The sequence below is a fragment of the Nicotiana sylvestris genome, chromosome 7, assembly GCF_000393655.2.
Source record: "Nicotiana sylvestris chromosome 7, ASM39365v2, whole genome shotgun sequence".
NCBI classification, from domain to species: domain Eukaryota; kingdom Viridiplantae; phylum Streptophyta; class Magnoliopsida; order Solanales; family Solanaceae; genus Nicotiana; species Nicotiana sylvestris.
In genome coordinates this window covers 22,873,960-22,898,977 of record NC_091063.1, presented here as the reverse complement: position 1 = coordinate 22,898,977, position 25,018 = coordinate 22,873,960, and the positions used below count along the sequence as shown (strand labels likewise).

The window sequence follows — 25,018 nt, the reverse complement described above, 5'->3', positions numbered from 1 at the left end:
ATCGTTGATGCATCTCACTTGGTCCAAATCCCGAGCCTTCCTCTCTCTCAGCTTGGCCAGCCGGAATAACTTCTTCTCCCCGCCTTTTTCCCCTAGTTCCTCATACATACGACCATAAGCCGCCAATCACTTAAAAAAAAGATGTCTCAGTATTGAATCATTGAGTTAAGAGTACGTAAATAAAATAACCTTATCTATTCTTAACGTAAAATTTATAGGGCATTGAGAACACTGCCCTCCAATCTCAAAATCAACCAAAAGGGGGTGCAGTATTACGACAAAGCGATAAACGTGGTACAATTTAAACAAACTAAAAGTAAACTTACTAAACATATTTAGGATGATTCTTAATTCCTTTCTGGCAACACCATTCATCAATGGAAAGATTAGGAGTTGAGATTGGCAGGTATCTTGAGTATCTCTTCATTGCAAATGCTTGTGTTTCTTAAGAAGTGGTTAAAGAGATAGGCTAATGAAGCAGTACCATTGTAACATTCCTACCGGTCATTTTGAGAATTTGCACTTTGCTCGGTAGTTTGAGGCACGAGTATCTCCACATGATATATTATGACTTGTGCGAATCATGGGTTTTGGTTTTCAGGTTATTCTGAATCGATTTGGAAGAATGAACTTCATGATTGAAGCTTTAAGTTGGAAGAGTTGACCAAGTTTGACTTTTTAGAATTCGACCTCAGATTGGAGTTTTGATAGTCCTATTAGGTCCAGATGGTGATCTTGACTCGGGCGTATGCCCAGATTTGCATTTGGACATTTCTAGAAGGATTCAACACTAATTGGTGAAAGTTGAAAATTTAAAGGTTTGGAAAGTTCATAAGTTTGATCGGAAGTTGACTTTAAGGATGTCGGATTTGGATTGTGGTTCCGGGGATTGGAATATCTTTGATATGTCATTTGGACTTGTATGTAAAATTTGAGTTAATTCTGGGTTGATTTGATATGTTATTTTGGAAGTTGAAAGTTAAATGTTCATTGATTTTTGGTTTGAGGTGCGGTTTATCATTTCGATGTTGTTATATGTGATGTGAGGTATCGAGTAGGTCTGTGTTACGTTATGGGACTTATTGGTATGTTCGGACGGGGACCCGAGGGGCTCGGATCCCTTTCGAATTGATTTTAGACCACTTTGGAGTTTTAATGTATTGCTGGTTTTTGTTGTCATCTAATGCCCCTAGTGTTCTTCATCTCGAAGGATGTCCCGCGATCGCGAGGAGTAATTTGGTCTACTAGTGGATTTTTTAATCACGGACGCGGCAGGTGGTACACGATCGTGGAGGGTTGGATTGGTTGTTGTTCGCGTTCACGCATGGGGTATCGCGGACGTGTAGGGTCGAGCAGGAGCTGTAGTTGGAGTTGGAGAATTCTTCATCACGCTCACGCAAGTCAGTTTGTGTTCGTGCATTCGCGATTTGATGGTAGTAGCATGTTCTTCGCGATCGTGAAGGATGTCCCGCGATCGCGTAGGGTATTTCTGTCCAGTGATTATAAAGTAGTCTATTTCAGGGGTTCCGGCCATTTTTTCATATTTGGAGTTCTGGAGCTCGGATTGAGGTGATTCTTGAAGCAATTTTTACCATGTGGATTGGGGTAAATGCTCTCTACTCACTTTTGATTTTATATCATGAGTCTATCTTCGTTTTTGGCATTTGATCGAGGATTTTAAAAGAGAAATAAGGATTTGTTTTCTCTAAACTTTCCTAAAGTAAATTTTTGAGTTTTTAACACAATTCGGAGTCGGATTTGAGTAAAATTAGTATGAATGGACTTATAATTTAATGGGTTGTAGGATTTTGTAGGTTTCGTCAGGTTCCGAGGTGCGGTCCCGTGTTTGACCTTTTGGTTAACTTTGCGTAAATGTGTAAAGATTCGACTTTTATCGGTTGGATTTGATTCCTATGGCATTATTTGATGTATTTGAGTTACTTTTGGCTAGTTTCGAGCAGTTCAGAGGATTATTTGAGCGAGATGGCGCTTCTAGTGTATCGATTTGGCTTGTTTGAGGTAAGTGTCTTGCCTAACTTTGTTGAAGAAATTTTTCTTATTAATTTCCATTGTTTTTTACATGCGGGGGTGATGCATATATGAGATGACGAACGTATATGCATGTACAGGGTTAAACATGCTTGGGGGTAAATTATACGATTAATTGTGCCTTGTAGAACTATGTAACCTTCTTGCTTCATGTCTTACTTGACTTCTATATCACTAAGAATATGGAATTAAATGCTAGAAACTGAGACTTGGTTTATTATAACTTGATTAAAATTTGATGGAACGTGGAGAAACATTCATGTGTCTAATTCGGTCATCATCATGCTTAATCACTAATACGTTGCTACGACCGTTATTCTTGGGATATTAAATTCTATACTTGCGCTGTAGATCATTTTGAGATTTGTTGAAATACTTGCACAATAAGGTTCTTGAGGGTTTATTGAAGTATGATTGGCTTGAAAGTTATGATTGAGGTTTATTTGGAATATTCGTTTAATCACTCTCATTGACATTATTTATACTTCCTACCTTGTTTGTCATTGATATATATATATACACTTGGTGAGGAAGAGTGTAAAGCACAAAGGATAATGTCGTGCCATTGTATATATATTATCGTGTGAGGGAGAGTGTAAAGCACGAATTGTGATGCCATGCTATTTTATTTATATTATCATGATTTTATATTATCACAAGTTCATGGCACGAAGGGTATTTCCGTGCAGGCGAGGACGAGGGGCATGCATTATGTTGTGATATCTTTTCTTTGTTTATACGTTTATGCCTTTACGTTGAGCTGTTATTGTCGTACCTATGTTTCCTATATGACTTGTCATTATTGTCATGTCTTTGTTCTCTATCTAAATTGTTGTTGTGTTTCCCGTGCCTTCTACTTGTTTAGCTTGTTAGCCATTCATGCCTCTACTTGTTAGCTTATAAAGATCATGCTTTCCCCTCTTATTTGTTATATCTATATCTATGCCTTCTACCATGCTAGTTAGGTTAAATTATGTTCTCCTTTCCTAAATGATGTCGTCATTCCTATGTTTCCTACTTTGCATTACTGTTATCGACATTTCTTTCACCTGGTTGGTACTATTACATGTGTATTTGGTAATAATGACATAAATACACGAAGTGTGTTTCCGTGCCATTAGATTTGATGTCTTGAGTATATTTCCCACACTATGAAGGATATGGATTTATTACTGTGATTTGCTGGTTATCGCTCTAAGGAAAATATTGGTCGTGATATTGAGGAATATTAATCGGGTTCTTCTAGAATCATTGATTGCTTCACATAATTGTTTCCTTGTACTCTATTATGTTATGTTCTAGTATTGTTCTATTGCTAGTCTTCAGTACATGTTATATCAATGAGTATCTTTTAATTAAAAAAAACCTCATCACTACTTCGCCAAGGTTAGTCAAGATACTTACTGAGTACATGGGGTCGGTTGTACTTATACTATACTTCTGTACCTTGTGTGCAGATTTTGGAGCGGAGCTGTGGGTGATGTCGGAAGTTGACTTTGAAGATGTTCATGCCTTCCAGATGTGGCTACCACTTGTCCCTGGGTAGTTCTAGAGTTGAATTCTGTTTATGTATAACTCAAACAGAAGTTGTATTTATTTCATATTCGTTTTTGTAATAATCCAGTCTTATTAGCTCATGTCTTGTACTACTAATCCGTGGGTTATTGTTTAGGATCGAGATATATTAATTGATGATCACATTTATTTTATTGGAGTTGTGTTAACTACTGACCTAACGGGTTGGATTAGGTGCCATCATGGACTAGTGAATTTTGGGTCATGACAAGTTGGTATCAGAGCATTAGGTTCGAAGGTTCTACGAGTCATGAGCAAGTGTTTTGTAGAGTCTTGCGGATCAGTATGATGACATCCATACCTATCTTTGAGAGGCTACAGGACATTTAGGAAAAATTGTCCTTTCTTCTTTCCTTATCTTGCGGCCTTGTTTCAGCTTGAAACCTATGATTTTGATTCTTCATATTCGTTCATATGTGATGTTGCACACTGCGTATTTGCTATGCGCCGATGATCTGTGATGCTGCGGATGGATTACGAAGGGCTATGGATGCTTGATTATCATCGCATTGCCTACTTCGTTCCAGGGTCATGAAATCAATTTACTTTTGAAACTTTTTTTTTAAATAATTCATTATCTTATGATGGTCAATTTTGTTACTTTAGCTTTGTTTTTGAAAATGCAAGCATGAATCTGCCTTGTGAACTTGCTTGTATTTCATGTATTCTTGTCTATACAGCTTTAGGAGTTAATTGTGAAAAGTCGTTAATCAATTCCATGAGTGCTTATCACCTGTTTTGTTAAGTTTGATGTCCGTTTGGCCAAGTAAGTTATTCGTTGGGCCTGATGTTGGGCTATATGTGTTGTTGGACCTGCGAAGATTCTACTGCCCTTGTGAGCCTGAGAGTTGGGTCTGTTGGTTGATGAGGTTGCTGAAGGCCCAGAAATCACTAGGTTGTCTTGTAGCGATGCCCATATTATTTGACAGGGCCTGTATTTATTTCAGTATGTATTTCTGTCACCTTTGAGTTCGTATTCCATTTTGGTTCTATAACTTGTAATAATAAATAATTGTGGAAATTAGTGAAAAGGCAAAACTGGGATACTTCATCTTTTGCATGAATGGGTAGAAATCTTGCCTATAGGATCTTAATTGTTTATTTGCTCATCATGACTCATTCTCTGGAATTATATGCATACAAAGTTATGACTCGAATGTCTAGAGAGCATGCCTATAGGATCTAAATTGGACTTCTTGCACTTAGATATTATGCCTATAGAGGTTCAATACGAACAACTAAAAATGCATGTTTGGGCTACTTCTTGTGTAACTCACCTAGATATCATGACTATAGGCTCTCAACTTGAATAACCACGCTGTTATTAATGCTATTCTCTCGCACTTTCACTTTTAGATAGCATGCCTATATGATATAATAACTCATGTTTCACAAATGTTCACCTAGATACCATGTCTATAGGGTCTTAACTAATCAATTAATCAACCGTTTCATGCTGATTTTGTACTGTCTCACTTAGATAGCATGCCTATAAGGATAAAGTTTTATAAAATGAAGTCTAATTGTAAATTGTAAGAAATCCTGCCTATATGGTGTTTATTGACGTTACTAAGCATGTGTTTTCAAGCGATTTCACTGCTTAATTATGCGACGATTAGAAATCATGTCTATAGGATTTGTAACGCTATAATCTTCCTATACGATAGTCCATAAACTACAGCACTGCCTGTATAATACTGGAATCACATAGAAGTCATGCCTATAGGACTTAATGATTCTAATACGTCTTAATTCTGTCTACTGCCTAACTAGAAATCTGTTTGTGTGCTTTCTTGCTTATGTATAGAGGTCACTTGAGCCTTTTATTGCAATTGTATGCAGTCCTATCTGTTTTTGATTGTCGCCTAGTTTTATCATTTTGAGCACTTGAGTTGAGTCTAGAACTACCTAATAGTATGTCCGAAGCCTCTTGGACCATAGACATGGGATGGGTAGTGCACGCATAGGGTACAACTTAGAATTGAAGTAGAACGCCTTTAAGTAAACAACTTCAACATAGTAATTGGGTAGCAGGAAATGATAGTCTGTGCCCGCTAAATAATATGAGCAACCCCTACCTAAAGGGAGTTGCGAAGTATTATTTATGTTGCATGGGGTGATCCTTTAGGCTAAAAAACTTAGGACTCACTCTTTTTGTTTATGTGCATGTTATTCACACTTAGTCATTTAACATAGATCAACGTAGTTTATATCCTTCTAATTATTGAGACTTGTACTGATTCCCACATGTTTTAATATAACTCTATAACTTCTGAACTTCCCTTCTATTTATTTGATCACCTAACTTAATTATATAAACCACATAGTCTAAAGTTCGGTCGGGACCCACAATTGTAGACCTCGAAGAGTGCCTAATACCTTCTCTTTGAGGTAATTTAAGCCCTTACCCTATCTTTGGTGGCGTTGACTAGTCAAATAGAGTTATTTGCAAATAGGTACCCTAACAAACCTTGAAAATCGTTAGGCGGCGACTCTTCTCTTTTAATAACTCCTTTAAAAGCGTTTGTCATACGTCGAAACCTGCTTTCACGAGAAAAAGGGGCACGCCACTAGCTGGTGACCTAGCTGTTGTGATTAATGTGGGTTCATAGTAAGGTGTCAATTTGAGTACAGCCGGTGGGCCATCTCATACATGATGAGTTTGGATAGCATGTTTCGTATGAGGTTTCCATTCGGTGTGATATTATCATTTCAGAGCATTTGGGGAAGTTGTTTGACTATTGCAAGGATGGGTAAGTACTTGGCAGAGTCTTCGGAGTGTTATATGACCAGTATTGCATGAGTTTTTGAAGTATTCAGCTGAATAGCCATGCGAGGTCAGAGCATGCTATGAAGATATGGTACTTTGAATTACTGATGAGGTGTTATATGGATTCGGACTAAGTGGGGGAGTCTGCTAATGACGATCGGATTGTAGGATCAAGTGTTGTATCAGTTTCTGGGCTGGGGGATTGCTTCGTTGTTTCTTCGAATAGTCATATGCTGGAGGAGTGCAAGTTGCTCGATGCGTATTAGCTGTATATTGAAGATTAGAGTAAGGTGAGTGATTATCGAGTATGTTCTAATGAGTTCCAGGTTTTATATAGCATTTGAGGACTTCTGAATTTATGTATGGGTAGAGTTGAGATCGGTAGCGAATGGTGATCAGATCTGCGGTAGTTCTATGTCAAGAATGAATCTACATGGCAATATAGGAGAGGAGCAAGAAATGACTTCGGATTCGCAGGAGGTTCCTTTAGAGCGAGCATATCAAATTGAGCTATTTTCGGGTTGGCAGCCTGTGTGACTCGGTTGAGTTAGAGGCGATCGGTTCTGATGACTCGATTATGTGTTAATGAGTTCCGAAGAATTCATCATGGTTATGGCCATGACCGGAGTTGGTGTTTGCTACAAGTGTAGAATCTATATTGTGTGTGGTGATGTTCCCCTAGATTGAGTTAAATGAAAGGTTCACGGTTGATGATATGTTCAATTTACTCATGGTTCAGCGTTGATTATGGAATTTTTGTAGTGTCACAAGTTATCATGTTAGAAGCGATACACCGTGTGGGGTTGAAAGGTTGCATGTGTTAGGCTGCGATTTAGTTTTGAAGGGAAGGATATGAGTTCTTGATGACACAGGTGATTTCGGGTGTTCAAGATTATGCTGGCACTATTTGTTTTTGACGGAGGAGAGTTCGCCTGTTGGCAGGTGCATTGTGTTTTGACTTGTGGGTACTTTTCTATAAGATGATGGAGTATGAATGATGTATCAGCCATTTGAGTAGCGGTGTTGAGACTGGACATGGAAATTTTTGTATACATGAGGTTCATAGACTAGATGTTCTCGTTGGCAGACTATTCCTTGATTGCGAATTGTGAAGAAATATTGAGGATTGGGTGGTTGATGGTATGTGTTATGGAAAGGTTGCTATGGGCTTTTTGGAGGTTATTTACTTGTTCGAGAATGATCGAATTTTGGTTTTCAGGATTATTTGTGAGCATGATGAGAATGTTTATTTTGTATCGAATCGGATTTGCTTTCTCCTACGCAGCTGTTACCACATGTATATCATCGGTCGGAATGGACATTGTTCGCGCCTTGCTTTATGTTATGTGCTTCTCTCTTATGCTATGATGGGTTGTGAGGGTTACATAATTTTTTGCACGCATATTGTAATTCTGTATGTGCCTTATAGCGTTATAGGCAAGATGGTCCTCGTGATGTTGACTTGCTTATTGCCCCATAGTTGTGCTTGTCTTTCATAGTATTGTTGTGCCTAATCATCTTCCCATAGTTATATTGGTGTACTCTATCGTGTTTGATGTTGACGCACATGTGATCAGTGAGCCCCAATATTATGGCTCAATGAGTACCCTATGTGGATTGATATAATAGGAACGGGTTGCACTCTGCAATGATACTGTGATGAAATGTAACTCGTTATGCTTATTTCGTGTATATTTCTTTCACCTTGCTGAAAATAGTTCATAGGAAAATGTTAAAAATTTCCCTGCCTGCTTAACTTGCCTAGTAACCTTCTTATTTAACTTTCTTACTATTATCTATCATGTCTGAATTATTATTTGTTGGTGTATAGGATCGCGTTGTATGGGGATCCATATGGTTTTTGGTAAGACTTGTCGATTGGGCTGCTTGATTGGCTGAGATGAGGTTTCTAGACCTGAGATTTGCACTATTTGGGATAAGAAATATTTGGAAGAATGACACTATATTTCTGCTGAGGATTTGGGCAATGGCCCTGGTCGGACGAGTGAGCTTCTTGACTTATTGAACAGATGAGTGGTTAAATGATTCTGCATGTTTCTTTCATCATCGGCAGTTGTCACGACCCATTTTAGGATCGTGACCGGTACTTAGGAGAAAGTGCTCCCAAGTAAGTCTCATCGGTATTTTACAGAAAATCGGACAGAGTTTCCCCTGTTTTTGGACTATCCCAAAAATTTTCCCTGTCTCAAATCAACAACCAAATATCCTAATATCATACCAAAAAATTGACAACTTATCAATTAGCCAAAACAAGTCTCCACTATTACTAATCAACCCACTAACAACCAAAATTACTAATTTATCTCCAACTTTGATAATAAAGTATGACACTTAACATAAGCCATAATAACAAAATAATACTCATGACACTAAAATATTGACTATGGATCGACTCTAAGAGTTCAAAGAAAAGACCGTAACAATAAATAAAATCTCCACACACGCGAACAAGTGTGAGGCTCACCAAGAACTATCAACCTGTGTGCTCTAATTAACGAAATCCTCGCCCACGTCAACTGCTGTCTCTGTAAAAAAATTAGCGGGGAATGAGTCTCTAGCTCAGTGAGTAATAACACTTATCCACAACCGTTTTTGTTAGGGACAAGTCAGAAAAACATGCTAGTATCTCAAAAAGAAAATAACATCAAAATGCCCTTTCAGAAACAATAAATAATTTTGAGTCTCATCATGCTTTTCTTGTAGTATAATACAATTAACAATTCAGTAATAAGTTCGGTAACCACTGTACAATATCAATGTTCACATTTGAGAGATTTCAATGAATGGATCATGTAATCGGTATAACTGTGGACTTCTTTGCAAGAAGTCAGATATAATGGTAGTCCCTACTCGAGGGAAATCGGTAACGATATGCTAGTTCTACCTTCCCACTAACGAGGGCTATAACTGTACTCTATAATCGGTAAATACAAGGTACACCATGTCTAACGAACCCGTTGTTAGCTACGAGATCCTTCAAAGTCTACACCCATTTATATTTGTCTCTGTATCCGCATATACTCATAGGAAAATATTTTAAAACAATATAGGGCATTTCGGTTCTTATCAAATCATGTAATTTCATTTCAATAACAGTAAATTAAAGTAACGGTAAAACATATCTAGTGATAGCAAGAATATTTAAAACAACGACAATCATGTCAATTAACTATTTCGGTATCATATCGAGTAATAGACTTGTCCCACATGCAACTCATATTAATCGGTAACATATTCATATTAAAAATCATGTGTAAATCATGCAAGTTATGAAAACACAAATTGCGGTAAGATTACTACTCACACTACTCGTGTGAAATACCAAACTCGTCACCTCGAGCGATCCATAAAACTTTCTTTAATCAATATATAACCACATCAACATCGATCTTTAGAGTGAGTATAAATCTCACAAGTTTCGTAGTATAGATAATGTCTCTAAAATTTTAGAGCAAATACCACTGCAACTATCTCTAAATCATGTGTAGGATAGTTTTGCTCGTGCTTTTTCAATTGTCTCAAAGCATAAGCAATAACACGACCATTTTTCATGAGAACACATCCTAATCCCACCCTCGAGGCATCACAGAATACTAAAAATCCTCCAGAACCTGATGTTAAGGCTAATATTGGTGTAGTTGTCAGACACATTTTGAGTTTCTGAAAGCTTTGCTCACATTCCTCCGTCCACTGAAACTTTGCATTTTTTTGTGTTAGCTTGGTCAATGGCGCTACTATTCTGGAGAAATCCTGCACAAAACGCCCGTAATATCCTGCTAAGCCTAAAAAGCTTCAAATCTCTGTAGGAGAAGTAAGTCTGGGCCATTTCTGCACAACTTCTGTATTCTTAGGATCTACCATAATTCCATCTTTGGAAACAACATGCCCCATAAATGATATCAAGTCTAGCCAAAATTCACACTTCGAGAAATTAGCATAAAGCCGTTGTTCTCGCAATGTCTGCAATACAGTCTTTAGATGATCCTCGTGTTCTCCTTGGCTACGAGAACATATCAGGATATCATCAATAAATACTATTACAAATCTATCCAAAAATGGTTTGAACACCCTATTCATTAAATCTATGAATGCCACTGGAGTATTAGTCAGTCTGAAAAGCATCACAAGAAACTCATAGTGCCCGTATCGAGTTCTGAAAGTAGTTTTAGAAATATCTTCATCTTTGATTCTAAGTTGATGATAACCAGAATGGAGGTCAATCTTTGAAAAGTGGGAAGCTCCTTGTAACTGATCAAACATGTCATCTATATGAGGCAAAAGATAGTTATTGTGCATTGTTATCTTGTTCAACTACCTGTAGTCAATGCACATTCTCAGGGATCCACCTTTTTTTTACGAACAGTAGTGGTACACCCTATAGTGATACACTAGGTCTAATAAAACCCTTATCTAACAAATCCTGTAACTGTTGTTTTATCTCCCTCAACTCTGCTGGTGCCATTCGACATGGGGGTATCGATATGGGCTGCGTTTCAGGTAGCAAATCAATACCGAAGTCTATTTCTCGTACTAAAGGCAATCCTGGTAAATTTTCAGGAAATACATCAGAAAATCCTCTCACTACTGGTACATTTTCTATACTATCTGTTTTCATTCTTGTGTCATTTACAATAGCTAAGAGACCCAAGCAACCTTTCTTCAGAAGTCGTTGAGCTTTCATAAAAGATACAACTTTGCAAATCTCTGGAACCTGACTCCCTCTTAGAATAAAACTGGGTTCATTTGATATCTCAGACTTAACTATCTTTGCATGACAATCGACTATAGCATATAAAGAAGATAACCAATCCATTTCTATCAGCATGTCAAAGTCAATCATATCAAGTACAATAAGGTCAGCTAGAGTATCTCTACCCTCAACCCGAATCTAACAAGCACGATACACATATTCAGCTAATAGAGAATCTCCAACAGGAGTAGCAACTAGAAAAGAATCATTCAATAGCTCAGGCTGTCTATTAGACCTCAAAGCAAAGTACGAGGACACATAGGAGTGAGTAGATCCTGGATCAATCAACGCAAGTGCATCAAATGAACAGCCAGAAAGAATACCTGTAACCACAACATTCGAGGCCTGAGCATCCTGTCTAATAAATGCAAAAACTCTCGCCTGACCTATACCAGCATTCCCTTGTCCTTGATTCACAGTAGCACGGTCTCCAGCACCTCGACCTCTATTTCATCTACTTGTATCGTCTGAAGTATTATGAGTAGTCTAAGTCAGTGCAGCTGACTGAATAGAAGCTTGGTTGAAATTTCTCGGAGGCTAAGGGAAATCCCTCAAGTGATGTCCCAACTGGACATACCGAAAGCACTCTCTAGTTAGAACACGACATTGGCCCAAATGTGATCTACCACAGATCTGGTAGACTGGAGTAGTGGTATATATCTGCCCAGAATTACGATGTCTAGAAGATGATGGTACCCTATTACCTTATCTGTAATGTGGTCTGTATGTGGACTGTGAAGACATGTGTGTCCCTATCTGAGAACCCTATTGTTGTTACTGTCCCTGATTTCCCGCTCTTCTATTTTTACTAAAACCGCCACTGAAAGCCCCTCCTGTCTTGGCCTTCTTACATAATTCACTAGCTGCACGCTCATCACGTCCCTTATTTTCAATATTTCTAGAAAGGTCGACTACATTAGAGTAGGATAAAGTCTTCATTTGTGGGGCTACTATAATGTATAGACGACCAACCAATCCATCAACAAATCTCTGAACTCGAGCTTCTTCGGTAGGCACTAAGTAAGGAGTATATATAGCCAGCTTACAAAACTTAGTGTTATATGTTGACACATCCCTATCTGGAGTCTGAACCAATCTCTCAAAGTCTCTAGCATATTTTTGCATCAGACTTTCTCGAAGAAAATGATTCTTGAACAACTTAGTGAACTCATCCCATGTCAGTGGTGCTGCTCCTGCTGGCCTTCCTAGCAATATAATTTCATACCATGTGTTGGCCATATCCTCTAGTTTGTATGCTGCGAGCTCCACGACTCTCTCACTAGAACATCCAAGAGCATGTAATGCCTTAAGTGTCCCATCCAAGAAACTTTGAGGATCTGCTAAATTATCGGAACCTGTGAATTTTGGTGATTTTAATTTCAGAAACTCTTGTAGGTATACTTCCTTATTCCCGAAAGTATGAGTCTGTGCAGGTGCTTGTGTATGTAAAGTAGCATGAGGAGCTGAACTTCCACCCTGAGCAGGCACCAATGCCTCTAGCACATTAACTAACCTTGCCACTGTGTCTGCAGGTAAGGCAACAGTAGGTACAACAGTTAGCACTGGTGGTGGAGCGTCCTAAACTCCCTACCCTTGCACTTGATCTGGCATAACAGCTTGGGATTGACCGATGTTCCCAACTTCAGGTTGAGCAACAGTCTGTCTTCTAGTTTGATGAACCCCAACTTGACCGCCACCCAGGGTAGTACTATGTCCGGCACCACGTCCAACAGATGAGGGTGTGCGTGTCCTAGACATCTGCGAAAGAAATATTCCAAAGTCAATCTCAAGTTATCTCAACGCATGATCAAAGAATGAAAGAAGGGAAATCATTCCTAGATGTTCAGTAGCCTCAAGATCATAAGTATGGGCGACTACATACTCATGAACAAGACTTTACTAAACATTGCTCCATGACTCGGGACTTAAAGCCTAAGCTCTGATACTAACTTTATCATGACTCAATTTAGGATCGTGACCGGCGCTTAGGAGCAAGTGCTCCCAAGTAAGCCTCATCGGTATTTTACAGAAAATCGGACAGAGTTTCCCCTATTTTTGGACTATCCCAAAAATATTCCCTGTCTCAAATCAAAAACCAAACATCCTAATATCATACCAAATAATTGACAACTTATCAATTAGCCAAAACAAGTCTCCATTATTATTAATCAACCCACTAACAACCAAAATTACTAATTTATCTCAAACTTTGATAATAAAGAACGATACACAACATAAGACCATAATAACAAAAGAATACTCATGACACTAAAATATTGACTATGGAACGACTCTAAGAGTTCAAAGAAAAGACCATAGCAATAAATAAAATCTCCGCTCACGCGGACAAGTGCGAGGCTCACCAAAAACTATCAACTTGTGCGCTCTAATTAACGAAATCCTTGCCCGCGTCAACTGCTGTTTCTGTAAAAAAAATTAGCGGAGAATGAGTCTCTATCTCAGTGAATAATAACGCTTAACCACAACCGTTTTTATTGGGGACAAGTCAGAAAAAGATGCTAGTATCTCAAAAAGAAAATAACATCAAAATGCCCTTTCAGAAACAATAGATAATTTTCAGTCTCATCATGCTTTTCTTGTACTATAATACAATTAATAGTTCAGTAATAAGCCTGGTAACCACTGTACAATATCAATATTCACATTTGGGAGGTTTCAATGAATGGATCATGTAATCGGAATAACTGTGGACTTCTTTGCAAGAAGTCAAATATAACGATAGTTCTTACTCGAGGGAAATCGGTAACGATATGCTAGTTCTACCTTTTCACTAGCGAGGGCTATAACTGTACTTTGTAAATGGTAAATACAAGGTGCAACAGGTCTAACGAATCTGACGTTAGCTACGGGATCCTTCAAAGTCTACTCCCATTTATACTTGTCTCTGTATCCGTATATACTCATAGGAAAATATTTTAAAATAATATAGGGCATTTCGGTTCTTATCAAATCATATAATTTCATTTCGATAACAGTAAATTCAAGTAACGGTAAAACATATCTAGTGACAACAAGAATATTTAAAACAATGGCAATCATGTCAAATAACTATTTCGGTATTATATCGAGTAAAAGACTTGTCCCACATGCAACTCAAATTATTCGGTAACATATTCATATTAAAAATTATGTGTAAATCATGCAGGTTATGAAAATACAAATTGCGGTAAGATTACTACTCACACTACTCGTGTGAAATACCAAACTCGTCACCTCGAGCGATCCATAAAACTTTCTTTAATCAATATATAACCACATCAACATCGATCTTGTGTTAATTTTCTTGTTTAGGCTAATTAATGGCTAATTTAGAATACCCAACCCTCGAGGTTTCATGTTTGACTCTTAATTTTCCCAGAATAATTCTTATTGGTATTTAATTTCTTATACCTTGTGAAACCCTTCAAATATATGAACTGAGATAAAAAGAATTACCAGAAAAAAAGAACCCAGCTGAGAAATTTAAGTATCACCCGTAAAAACCAGTGTATATTTAAGATTTCTCAAGGTTTGGTTCCAGCCTTTTTCTTTTTCTTTTTCTTCTCCCTTTGAAATCCTTTTTGTGCGTTTTCTGAAGCAGACCCGGTTCCTTTCTTTCTTTCTTTCATTTTTTTAGCTTCTGTTGTGTTTGCCTTTCTTTACCTTTTCTTTATTTGTTTTCCGTCACTATACAATGGGCTTTTGCCCATTTAATTAGTTATTTTTTTCTTTTCTTTTTTAGTTTAAGTAACATTAAATGACAAAAATACCCCAACTTGAATCTGAAGTACTGTTGATACCCAATTTTTTCCATAATATTTTCAAAACTATGCCTAGGCATCAATTAATATTTTTCATACAATCTTTGCATTTTAAAACATTTTAATTTATTTATCCTAGCATTTATTTTATAAAAACAATCATTGATTGCATCACAAATCGTTTTATAACAATATTTTGTTTCTTAATTTTATTATTTGCATCTGTACTAAGTTTCAATCATTGTACAAATAGTCATATTTGTTTTTTAGGACGCAATTGCAATTACTTTGCAATTATAACCTATGCATGCATTATTATATTATTTTGTCGAGAAATAGCCTTTTGTAATTTTAAAATATTAGTAATTATTTTAAAATATTTCCAAACATGAAAATCATTTTTTACAGCCTATTAATTATTTTTAAAAACTGTTTTATCAATTAAATAGGGTATTTAACAAATACCCCTTATTTTCAAATTTAGCCTAAATACCTAGGCCAATTATAACCCAAATTTCAAATTAAACCAGGCCGAAAATCTACCCAGCCCAAACCCCTTATCTACCCGACCCACTTCTTGCTAAATCCTGGCCGTTAATTATTTTGATCAACGGTCAAGATTCCCCCTTACCTAAATTAAACCTAATGACCTCCCCCAAACCTCTCATTTCCCTCTCCTCTCACCGCCGACATCCGATCCCCTCCTCTCTCAAGTGCTCTCAAGTCCTAACCCTAACTCACCCTTATCGCCACTCATCTGTTGCCGTCCATGGTGGTTTCTCACCACCATCAGACCTCTAACGGCCTCTCCTATGTTGGTATTGCTATCTCTAAGGTCCTTGAGGGACCAGGGTCAGTCCACTTACACCTATGACCCTTTCTTGCCTATTTCAGACTGTTCCAATTCGATTTCAGATAAGATCTTCCTATTTCGCTTTAAACCTATGGATTTCTAAGCCTACTTCTTCATCTCTGTGTTGTTCTTCTCGAAACCCTAATTTCTTCTTTTGACCTTCTCAGATCTGTACAGATCTGAGATGGTTTGAACTTGTTTCACCGATTTTTTATGAAAATCTTCTAGTTTTACGAGTGGCTTTCCATTTTTTTTCAAACTGGGGTTTCCTGAAAATTCTTTTCTTCAAAACGTTTTGCTGACTTTAAGTATTTAATCTTCTATTCTTATGTGTTTTAACTGATTTCGAAGAGGTTGCTTCAACCCAAACTAGCTTATGCTAAAGCCCTAATTTTTCTTATGTTTTTGCTTCGATTCTGAGTCTTCCGTGCTACTTGTTATGTTGTTCGTTCTTTACTTTGACTTTCACGATTTCCCCTTTAGTCTAAATTCAATATCTTGTGATTTTAACCCTAGTTCATCTCTGTGAGCACGTGATTTTTGTTTTCGCACGACAATCGCTCCAAAAAGAAATAAAAAATAATAATTGGCCCTGCTGTACAATTTTGGATTTCTGTGCGGCACCTTGTTGATTTATTTGTGACTTCGGCCCATTTTTATTTATTTACTTTATTAAAATAAAATTCAAAAAATATATGTGTCCTGCATAATTCAAACCGTAATCCGGTCGTTAAATAGAAAATCATGAATAGGCATTTTCGTCCGTGATTTTATTTGGTTTGACTGTACCTGTTTTGAAATATTTTAGTGTGTGTGCAAATAATTGTATTGAGTGTGTATTTAATTTTAATTTGATTTTTTGGCTTAGTTTTGTTTTAAAATAAATAAGAAAAAGGAAATAAATAAAAAAAATATATAGAAAAGGACCCCTTCCCTCCCGGACTTGGGCCAATTTTAACAAAATTGGCCCAAACAAACAGCCCAAAACCCAGGCCTGCCCGGTCCAACACCACCTGATGCCCAGAGAATCCAAACGACGTCGTTTTGGTACAGGTTGATCTGGGCCGTTGATCTCAAATTGATCAACGGCCAAGATCAATTCCCCATAACCCACCAATAAACCCGACCCGTCTCACCCGGACCGACCCCAACCCTTTACCCTTGAAACGACACCGTTCCACTTAAGCTATCAGATCCAGACCGTAGATCTAGATTGATCTAACGGTCGAGATCAATCCACCCATTAACTATATAAGGCCATAATCCTACCCTGCCCCCCTATCTGAACCCCAACCTTCGTCCCCAAACAAACAGCCCTAAAACCCTAGCCGCCCCTGCGTACTTTCGCCATGAAAGCCGGCGGCATGGATGCCGGTGACCTTCCCCTTAACACCCTAGAATCCCCTTGCCTTCCTGAACATGAATCCATTAACCCTGTAGTTCGAATCCCTCCCCACCTTCTCGAATCTTCGTTTGAAGATTCGAGTCGAAACTCGATCTACACGGTTTAACCCCAGCTTCACACCAGATACTCCCCAGACCCCTCTCGTGACCAAACCATACTTGGTTTGGTCCGAATCTGACCAGGGAAGCCTGAATCCCAGATCTAAGTTTTGAAAATTTTGTGTTCCTCCGTCATTGGTTCAACCAAAGAGATTAAGGTCTAATGGACTTTAATCAAAGTGTTTCTCATCTGAGAAACACTTCGTTTAAAGTCCGTTCAGCCTTAAGAAAGGCCTGGCCAAATCCGAGTTCAAACTGTTAACTTTTCAAGTTTAAGGTAAGTCTGTTTTCTTTTCTTTATTTTTGTTTTAGTCCGTTGATTTGTTTTAAAAAATCTGTTCATATTTGTTTTAATTTTACCAACTTTTGTTTGTCCACTTTGCCTGAACTTCTATTTGTTTGAATAAGTCTTTCCATTTGTTCTGATAATGTGTATGTAAATGTTGTGCAAGTAGTCGATTTTCAAGTTTGGACTGACTAGTTGACTCCTCGAGTGTATTTCTGCTTAGTCAGTATAATTCGAACCATGTATCGATACTGTTTAAATGTCTGATTTTTGGCTACGATTGTGTATGTTAATGCTAATATAGTCGAGTCGACATGTGTCGTCAATTAGTTTCAACTGTCTGAACAAAGTAAATCGATTTTCTTCTGATGAACATTTGCCTGGATCAATTAAGAACCAGTTTTGTTTACTTATAGCTGTTGAATTGGATCAGTAGTGCTTAAATTCTGAATTGGAAGGCATGTGCACTCGTGCACAGCATGTGCATTGGTGCATCTCATGTGCTTTGTGCACAGCCTGTGGCCTGCATAAAGGTCCTTTGTTTAATTTTAAAATGGTTTGACAGCATATGCTGTCAACATATCCTACTGCCCATACTTGCTTTTAGTTAAATAAAAATGGAAAAGTTAAATCTGCCAGGGAATGATGGGGTTTTTATACCTAATTAACTAAAGTGGAACTGAAAAAAGGTTAAAGGCACATGGGAGGGTACTGGGATACTCTAAAAATAGGCTGTTAAAAGTGTTAAGGAAGGCATATAAAAGGAGGAGGACATCTGATTGAAAGGGGAGAGGAAAAAAGATTGGAAAAACAGGATTGGACCTTGAGGGAGAAGGAAAAATACACTGTGAGGAGTTTTGAAAGAGAAAGCTGGAGATACATACATTGTGAGGATAGAAAAGAAAAAGAAAGAGTTGGCAGGAATAGAAAGAGAGCAAGAAAGAGATAAAAACAGATTAAGAAATCAGAAACTTAGTCTTGTTTGTCTGAAGTTCATCTATTGTCAATACGTTAGGCAATGTTCTTTCTTCTAAATTTCAATCGAGATTATTGTCAGTGTTTTGTTGCATTTGGTATATTCCGGAATTGGATTGTCTGGAGTATCACACTACGTGCTGTTTCATCTGGCTTTTTCTTCTCCAACTCTAGTTCCATCTCGCAACAGAATCCTTTCTGTTGTGCTGTTCTGATTGCTACTGCTAACTTGCTCACTATTGCTGCTGCATTTTTGCCCTGCTGCTACTGTTAATTCTGCTTTTTGCTGCTGCTGATTCCCCCATCTTCTTCTTCTTCTCCTTTGCACTTTCAGCATTTTCAGGTACACATTTCAAGTCCCATATTGATGTAATTGAAACAGCTTGAAAGCATGAAATGAAAAAGGTTGAAGAAGTTCAAGCATTTGCTGTAATATTCATAGTACATTAACAGGCCTGTGAAAATTGATTAGTTTATAATTCAACAGTTCGAAAGCATGTACTGATATTCGACTAAGTTTATCCTGTTGTGTTTAGCTCGGTAGTTTGTTTGTTAATATGGGTATGTATATTTCGACCTTATACAATACTATTCCTGTTTCATTTAGTTTTTTTTAGTCAAGATTAATCCACGTAAGTTTAGTTAAGTTCAACTCGAGAAGTGTTCGGATTAAGTGTTGTATTTCGTTAACTCATACATGATTCTTTGTCAAATTAAAACATTTTACTTTGCCAGTTATCCTTTAATCTAGCCCAAATAAGTTCGGTTAAGTTCAACAAGAAATCTTTTCGTATGTAATGTTCGGATTAAGTATTGCATTTCATCAATCTCCTATGTAATCTTATGTTCGACCAAAGTATTTTCGTAAGGCATGATGTTTTTTTACTTTATAAGTAATTAATCAGAAATGGATAGGAGTCCAATTTAGGCCAAAACATATACTTCAATTAGCATATATTCTTCGTTCTTCTATCTCTGGAAACAAAATAATAGAAATGTAGTCACTGTAGGATGCCCTTCTAAAATAATGAGACGAGCCTCGCCAAATAAAAATACAAATTGCGGGGCCCTCAATAATTGACAATGATAAATATTTAGAGTTTGGGAGGGACGGTTTTAGTGAATTCCACTGCCTTCCCCAAAGATAATAACGCGTTTAGATTCTTTAAGCGCGACTTTAAGTAAATTATATTCTTAAAATCGGGTGCACATTGATGTGACCCAAATCCAAGTCTCAACGGAGTCAAAATGTGTTAACAACTACGGGTGCATTGATTGTGACGTGGTCCGAGATGCATTTTCATGACGTTGCAATTCCATAAAAATAAATGATAATAATAGAAGCGGTTTAAACTTAATAAAAGCACATAAGTCACAACCTGTATTTAAATCAGATATTTAGCCATTATAACAATTTAAGCGACCGTGCTAGAACCACGGGATTCGAGGGTGCCTAACACCTTCCCTCGGGTCAACAGAATTCCTTACTTAGAATTTCTGGTTCGCAGACTTCATTTGGAAAAGTCAAAAATTTCCTCGATTTGGGATTCAAGATAAACCGGTGACTTGGGACACCAAAAGCCAAACCTTTCCCAAGTGGCGACTCTGAATTAAATAAATAATCCCATTTCGAATATTGTCACTTAAATTGGAAAAACTCCACCCGCGCATTTAACCCTTCGGGGCCGGGCGCGCAAAAAGGAGGTGTGACAGCTCTGGCGACTCCGCTGGGGAATGTGTGACCCAGAACCACTGGTTCAGGGTCCAAGAATTCGAGCTTAGAATAATTATTATATTTGGCTTTATTATCTGATCTTTATTACATGTTTTGCATAAAAGTGCTAAATGTTGTCTTTTACCGCTTTTGATATTATCTGAACTGTATATAAACTGTGCCGAAACCCTTCTTTTCTTACCTCCGGGGAGAAGCTCGCTGGTCGAGACTCCCTATTCTGTTAGTGTCAATACCTGAAATAAGAAAGAGGTCGGACAAGTTACAAAGCCGGACGATCTCGCGGGTCCCCGGTACGTAGCCCCCTCCTCGACTCGAGTTGTCCGCTCGGGTACACAGTCTAGAACAAATACCAAGGTTTAAACCTAGTATAACGAAACTTCATGCCGGATCCCTAGTAGGAACGCTTATTTGCATCATATTGCATTTGACTTAGGGGACTCAACACAGGGGTTGGGTCCGTCTAGGACAGGCAACCTGAAATGGAAAAGACCATCATGCTGCATTCCTATCTGTGTTGTGCATTTATTTGCTTCGGTTTCGCATGTCGACCGGTTCCTAAAAAAAAAGGGGAAAATAGCAGCGTAGGGGAGATAATTACTTATTTTTGGAAAATAAAACCAATGTCCAAGTAGTGTCAAAACCTCGCCGGAATTTTTCTAAAAAAAAAAAACTGTCTTGTTTATTGAGAGTTATTAAAAAAAATATATAAAAATTTTCTTTTATCACTTTCAAAATCAAAAAAAAGAAAAGGTATTTATTTTAAAAGTAAAAAAAAAATCGAAAATTCATAATTCAAAAAATGTGTTGTTTCTTTCGTAGTACCCCTTTTATGAATTCAGACTAATAGTCCAAATTTTTCCTAAAAAAAAATAATATATATAAAAATAAATAAATAGTTTCTTTAATCTTTATCTCTTTTCAAAAAAATGTAAAAAATACGCATTCCTGATTTCTAGGTTTATTCGATTTTTTCCTATTTTACGATAGCCCGAACTACGCCGGTTTGATTCTCACTGGATGCGAGATACGTAGGCAACCCTCGTCGGGTTCAACCCCATTTTTCTAAAATAGCCAAAAATCAAAAATATGTTTCAAATTTTTAAAGAGTCATAAATAAGTCAGGTGATGCTGTTTTGTCATAAATAGCCGAATGTTCCCGAAAGGGACGCCGGAAGGCTGACTTTGCATAAATAGCCACTTTTGGGTTTTGTTTAGCATTTTTAGACCCACACAGCCTTAAAAGCTTCGTCTTCGAAGTGCTTAAAGGCCGCGTTCAAAACTTGGTCCCCTCTGTAAAATATTTTGAGTCAGTCATTTTTGTTAAAATCACCTTAATAAATGTGCAGGATGAGCACGATGCAAAATGAACATTTTTCAATAATGACCAAAATCCCTGTCAAGTTACGGCTATGGTGGAATGATCTAGGTGTTGAAGGACAAAATGAGGTTAAGAAATATCTGAAAGGTCTTGTGGGTCTGTTGGAAATCCAGCCTCGGGGAGATATCATAAGAGCTTTGGTTACCTATTGGGACCCGGCGCACAATGTTTTCCATTTCTCTGATTTTGAGCTCACCCCAACTTTGGAAGAAATGGCCGGATACATCGGGAATACTGAACTTCCGTTGAGGGAAAAATACTTGGTCGCCCCAAGAGTCGTCACGGTACATCGGTTCCTGGATTCATTGAAAATACCTAGAACAGTCCACAACCCGGATCTAGCAGCCGGATTCTGTACTCCATGCTTCATATATGATAGATACGGTCACGAGGGGGGATTCAATAATCCAATCAACAAACTGTGCAGCAAAGGAGTTCGTCAGAAGTGGGACGAGCACAGACGGGTAGCGTTCATGATAATGTTCCTGGGTCTTCTGGTATTTCCGAGGAAAGATGGAAACATTGATTTGAAGATATCTGGGGTCGTCAGCACTTTACTCACGCAAAGTGACAGTACTCTCGCGCCTATGGTGGTATCCGACATCTTTCGAGCTCTCACAGCTTGTAAAGCTGGGGGAAGTTTCTTCGAAGGTTGTAATTTGCTCTTACAGATATGGATGACCGAGCACCTCTGCCATCATTCCGAGATTTTGAGCCATGGTTCCCCGGAAAAGACCCGCATAGAAGAATCTTACACGAGAACCAAAGAGATCATTTGGCCCAAAGGAGTTCTAGCATGGACCTCGTTCTTGCAAGCTCTTACTGCCAGCCAAATACAATGGACGTTGGGATGGTTGCCTGTTGATGAGATCTTATATATGTCTGCAGCTAAAACTCATTTCTCACTGATGGGGCTTAAGAGCATTCAACCTTACGCACCCTGCCGAGTTTTAAGACAGTTCGGAAGATGCCAGACAGTACCTCATGAGGAAGATCTAAGCACTCAAGCAGTTGAGATAAGTCCTAACGGACAGTTCCCAGAAGCAAAGATTCGCCAAATCTGGAATGAGGGTCAATATTTGAAATCAGATACTTGCGTGCGGGATCAAGCCAAAGGAGAAACGGCGCCAGGTTACCTTGCATGGTACAGAAGGGAACTCGAGCATGAAAGGCCAGCTAAGAGACCCCACATCCGGAATTTTACCGAATCATCACAAAAGCAGTGGGATTGGTTAGCGAAAGAAAGAGGCTATTGCGCCGAAAATCAGCAGGTTAAAGCAACAAGTGGAAAACTTGAAATATGAACACAACGTGCAAGTTGCTACCGATCTGGGAGAGCGGAACAGGTTGATTCAAGAAAATGAAAAGCTCAGAGCCCAGATCAAACAGATAAGGTTGGATGCAGATAAACAGCCAAGGCGTCGATCAGACGAGCACCTTGATAAAAAGGCTAAAAAGCGAGATCAGAGAGTGGCGAGATGGTTTGGAGAAATCTGAAAACGTCATAGCAGAGCTCAAAGCACAGTGGGATACAAGAACAGATAAGCATCACAGATACCTGTATCAATTGGAAGGCGACCACGAGAAGATTGTTGCTAAGATAAAGAGAGAGATGGCAGCACTTGAGATCAAAGCAGCTAGTCAGGCCAAGGATTTCCAAATTGAGAGCAGATACTGGTATGACTCAATAGCCCAGATGAAGTTGGAAGTACGGCGATTGGAGCATCAGCATATACAGGATATTCAAGTATTCGAGATATGCAGCGATCAGATAAAACGCCTACTCATAAAAAAGAAGCAAACCAGAGATAGGATCAAAGCCATTGCCCATGCCATCACCAGACGATGTCTGCGATGTGAGAACATGTCCAGTGTTACCTTCCCCTCGGCAGTAATGGTTTATGTCAAGCAGACTATGCACGAGCTGGAGCAACTTGAGAGGGATCTCACGCCTAGGACCGCGGCGAGGCCGAACGATGCCCCGCGGAAACCAATTTTTAAAACCATAATGCATTCATAGGTCAAATCTGTATTTTAGCATCTTCTGCCTGTTTTTTCATCAAGGTGATTTTCAGTCTATTTTGAGTCTAGGTTTATTTTCAAAGTTTGCTCTTTCTTTTGCAAAATGTAGCTTGTAATAGAACGTTTCAACAATAAAGAGGTTGTTTCTTTTACGCTCATTTGTGTTTTTCGAACTACGTAATGATCTGATTCACGTAGGCATCGTGATACGTAGGCAATCCTCATCGGATCCGGTCGCATTTCTTTTACTACGAAAATAATAATAAAAAAAAAATAAAAAAAAAATAAAAAAAAGGAAAACAAAAGAGAAAAAGAAAAGAAAAAAAAGGGAAAAACTAATAAGAGGAAAAATGCCGGAATGACGCATGCTCTCGTAGCAAACATATAGTAATCCACTTAACTGTATAGGTGCATCATGCCCAACGTGAGATTAACTATCTGTTATTTGCTGCAAATTAACCGTGCGTTTGTCATTGAGCATTTTTTCAGGGTTTTTGGAAAGACGGTTGGTTTGGTGAAAGTCTGGCCTCGCACTCATACTTCACGAGGTCAAGGAGAAGTGTTCAACTACCTGTTGTTAGGACCAGAAGCAGTACTCACACTTACTTCACCAGGTCAAAAGGAAGTGTGGAAATGTCTTCAGAAATTCCATTGCAAACAATCCCTGTTTCCGAGGAAAGCTCGATCTCAGCCGTCCTCACACCTGAATCCGCAACTGCGGAGGAAAATAGAATCCTACGGCTCCGCATGTTGGAAATGCTGGACGATTGGAACAATGGGAAAGAGCCACCAAGTGTCATCCCCGGATTCCCTGAATTATTCTCCAGGTCAAGTGGGACTTCTAATGTCCCCATAAATTACCCTGCTACCCCATTTGGTTACCCAGCCACCTCCGCCTTCTCCGCAGGATCACCTTCTGAGCCTCATCCCCGAATGTCGGCCACTGATGCAAGCATGAACATCTTTACTGCATCGCCTTGCCCAGCTACGGCACAGCCTGCCACATACAAGCCAAGCTTTGACTCATCCTCTTTTACATTCCAAGCACCATCGTTCTCAATGGAACCAACCAGGTTCGCTACCAACAATAATCCTCTACCGCCTCAGTGCGAACTCGCACCGGGACAGGATCAGAACCCCAGGATTGCAGAACAAAATGAGATTGCTAAGAGAATGAGAAGCCTTGAACAAAGTTTGAAGAATATGCAAGGGTTGAGCGGACAAAAGAGCGTCTCTTACGCCGACCTGTGCATGTTCCCTCACGTGCACCTGCCAACGGGTTTCAAGACCCCCAAGTTCGAGAAATACGATGGGCACGGTGACCCCATCGCACATCTTAA

The 25,018-nt window shown here is 38.5% G+C and overlaps 1 protein-coding gene across 1 annotated transcript; it reads right to left on the bottom strand.

Annotated features, from left to right (window-relative positions):
• Positions 1-11,303: 11,303 nt before the first annotated feature.
• LOC138872840 (uncharacterized) lies at positions 11,304-12,923 on the bottom strand. The gene is made up of 3 exons (XM_070151260.1): positions 12,794-12,923; positions 11,944-12,691; positions 11,304-11,523 (listed from the first exon to the last, which is right to left on the bottom strand). The coding sequence occupies exons 1-3, from the start codon at positions 12,921-12,923 to the stop codon at positions 11,304-11,306; spliced, it is 1,098 nt and encodes a 365-aa protein (XP_070007361.1).
• Positions 12,924-25,018: the final 12,095 nt, after the last annotated feature.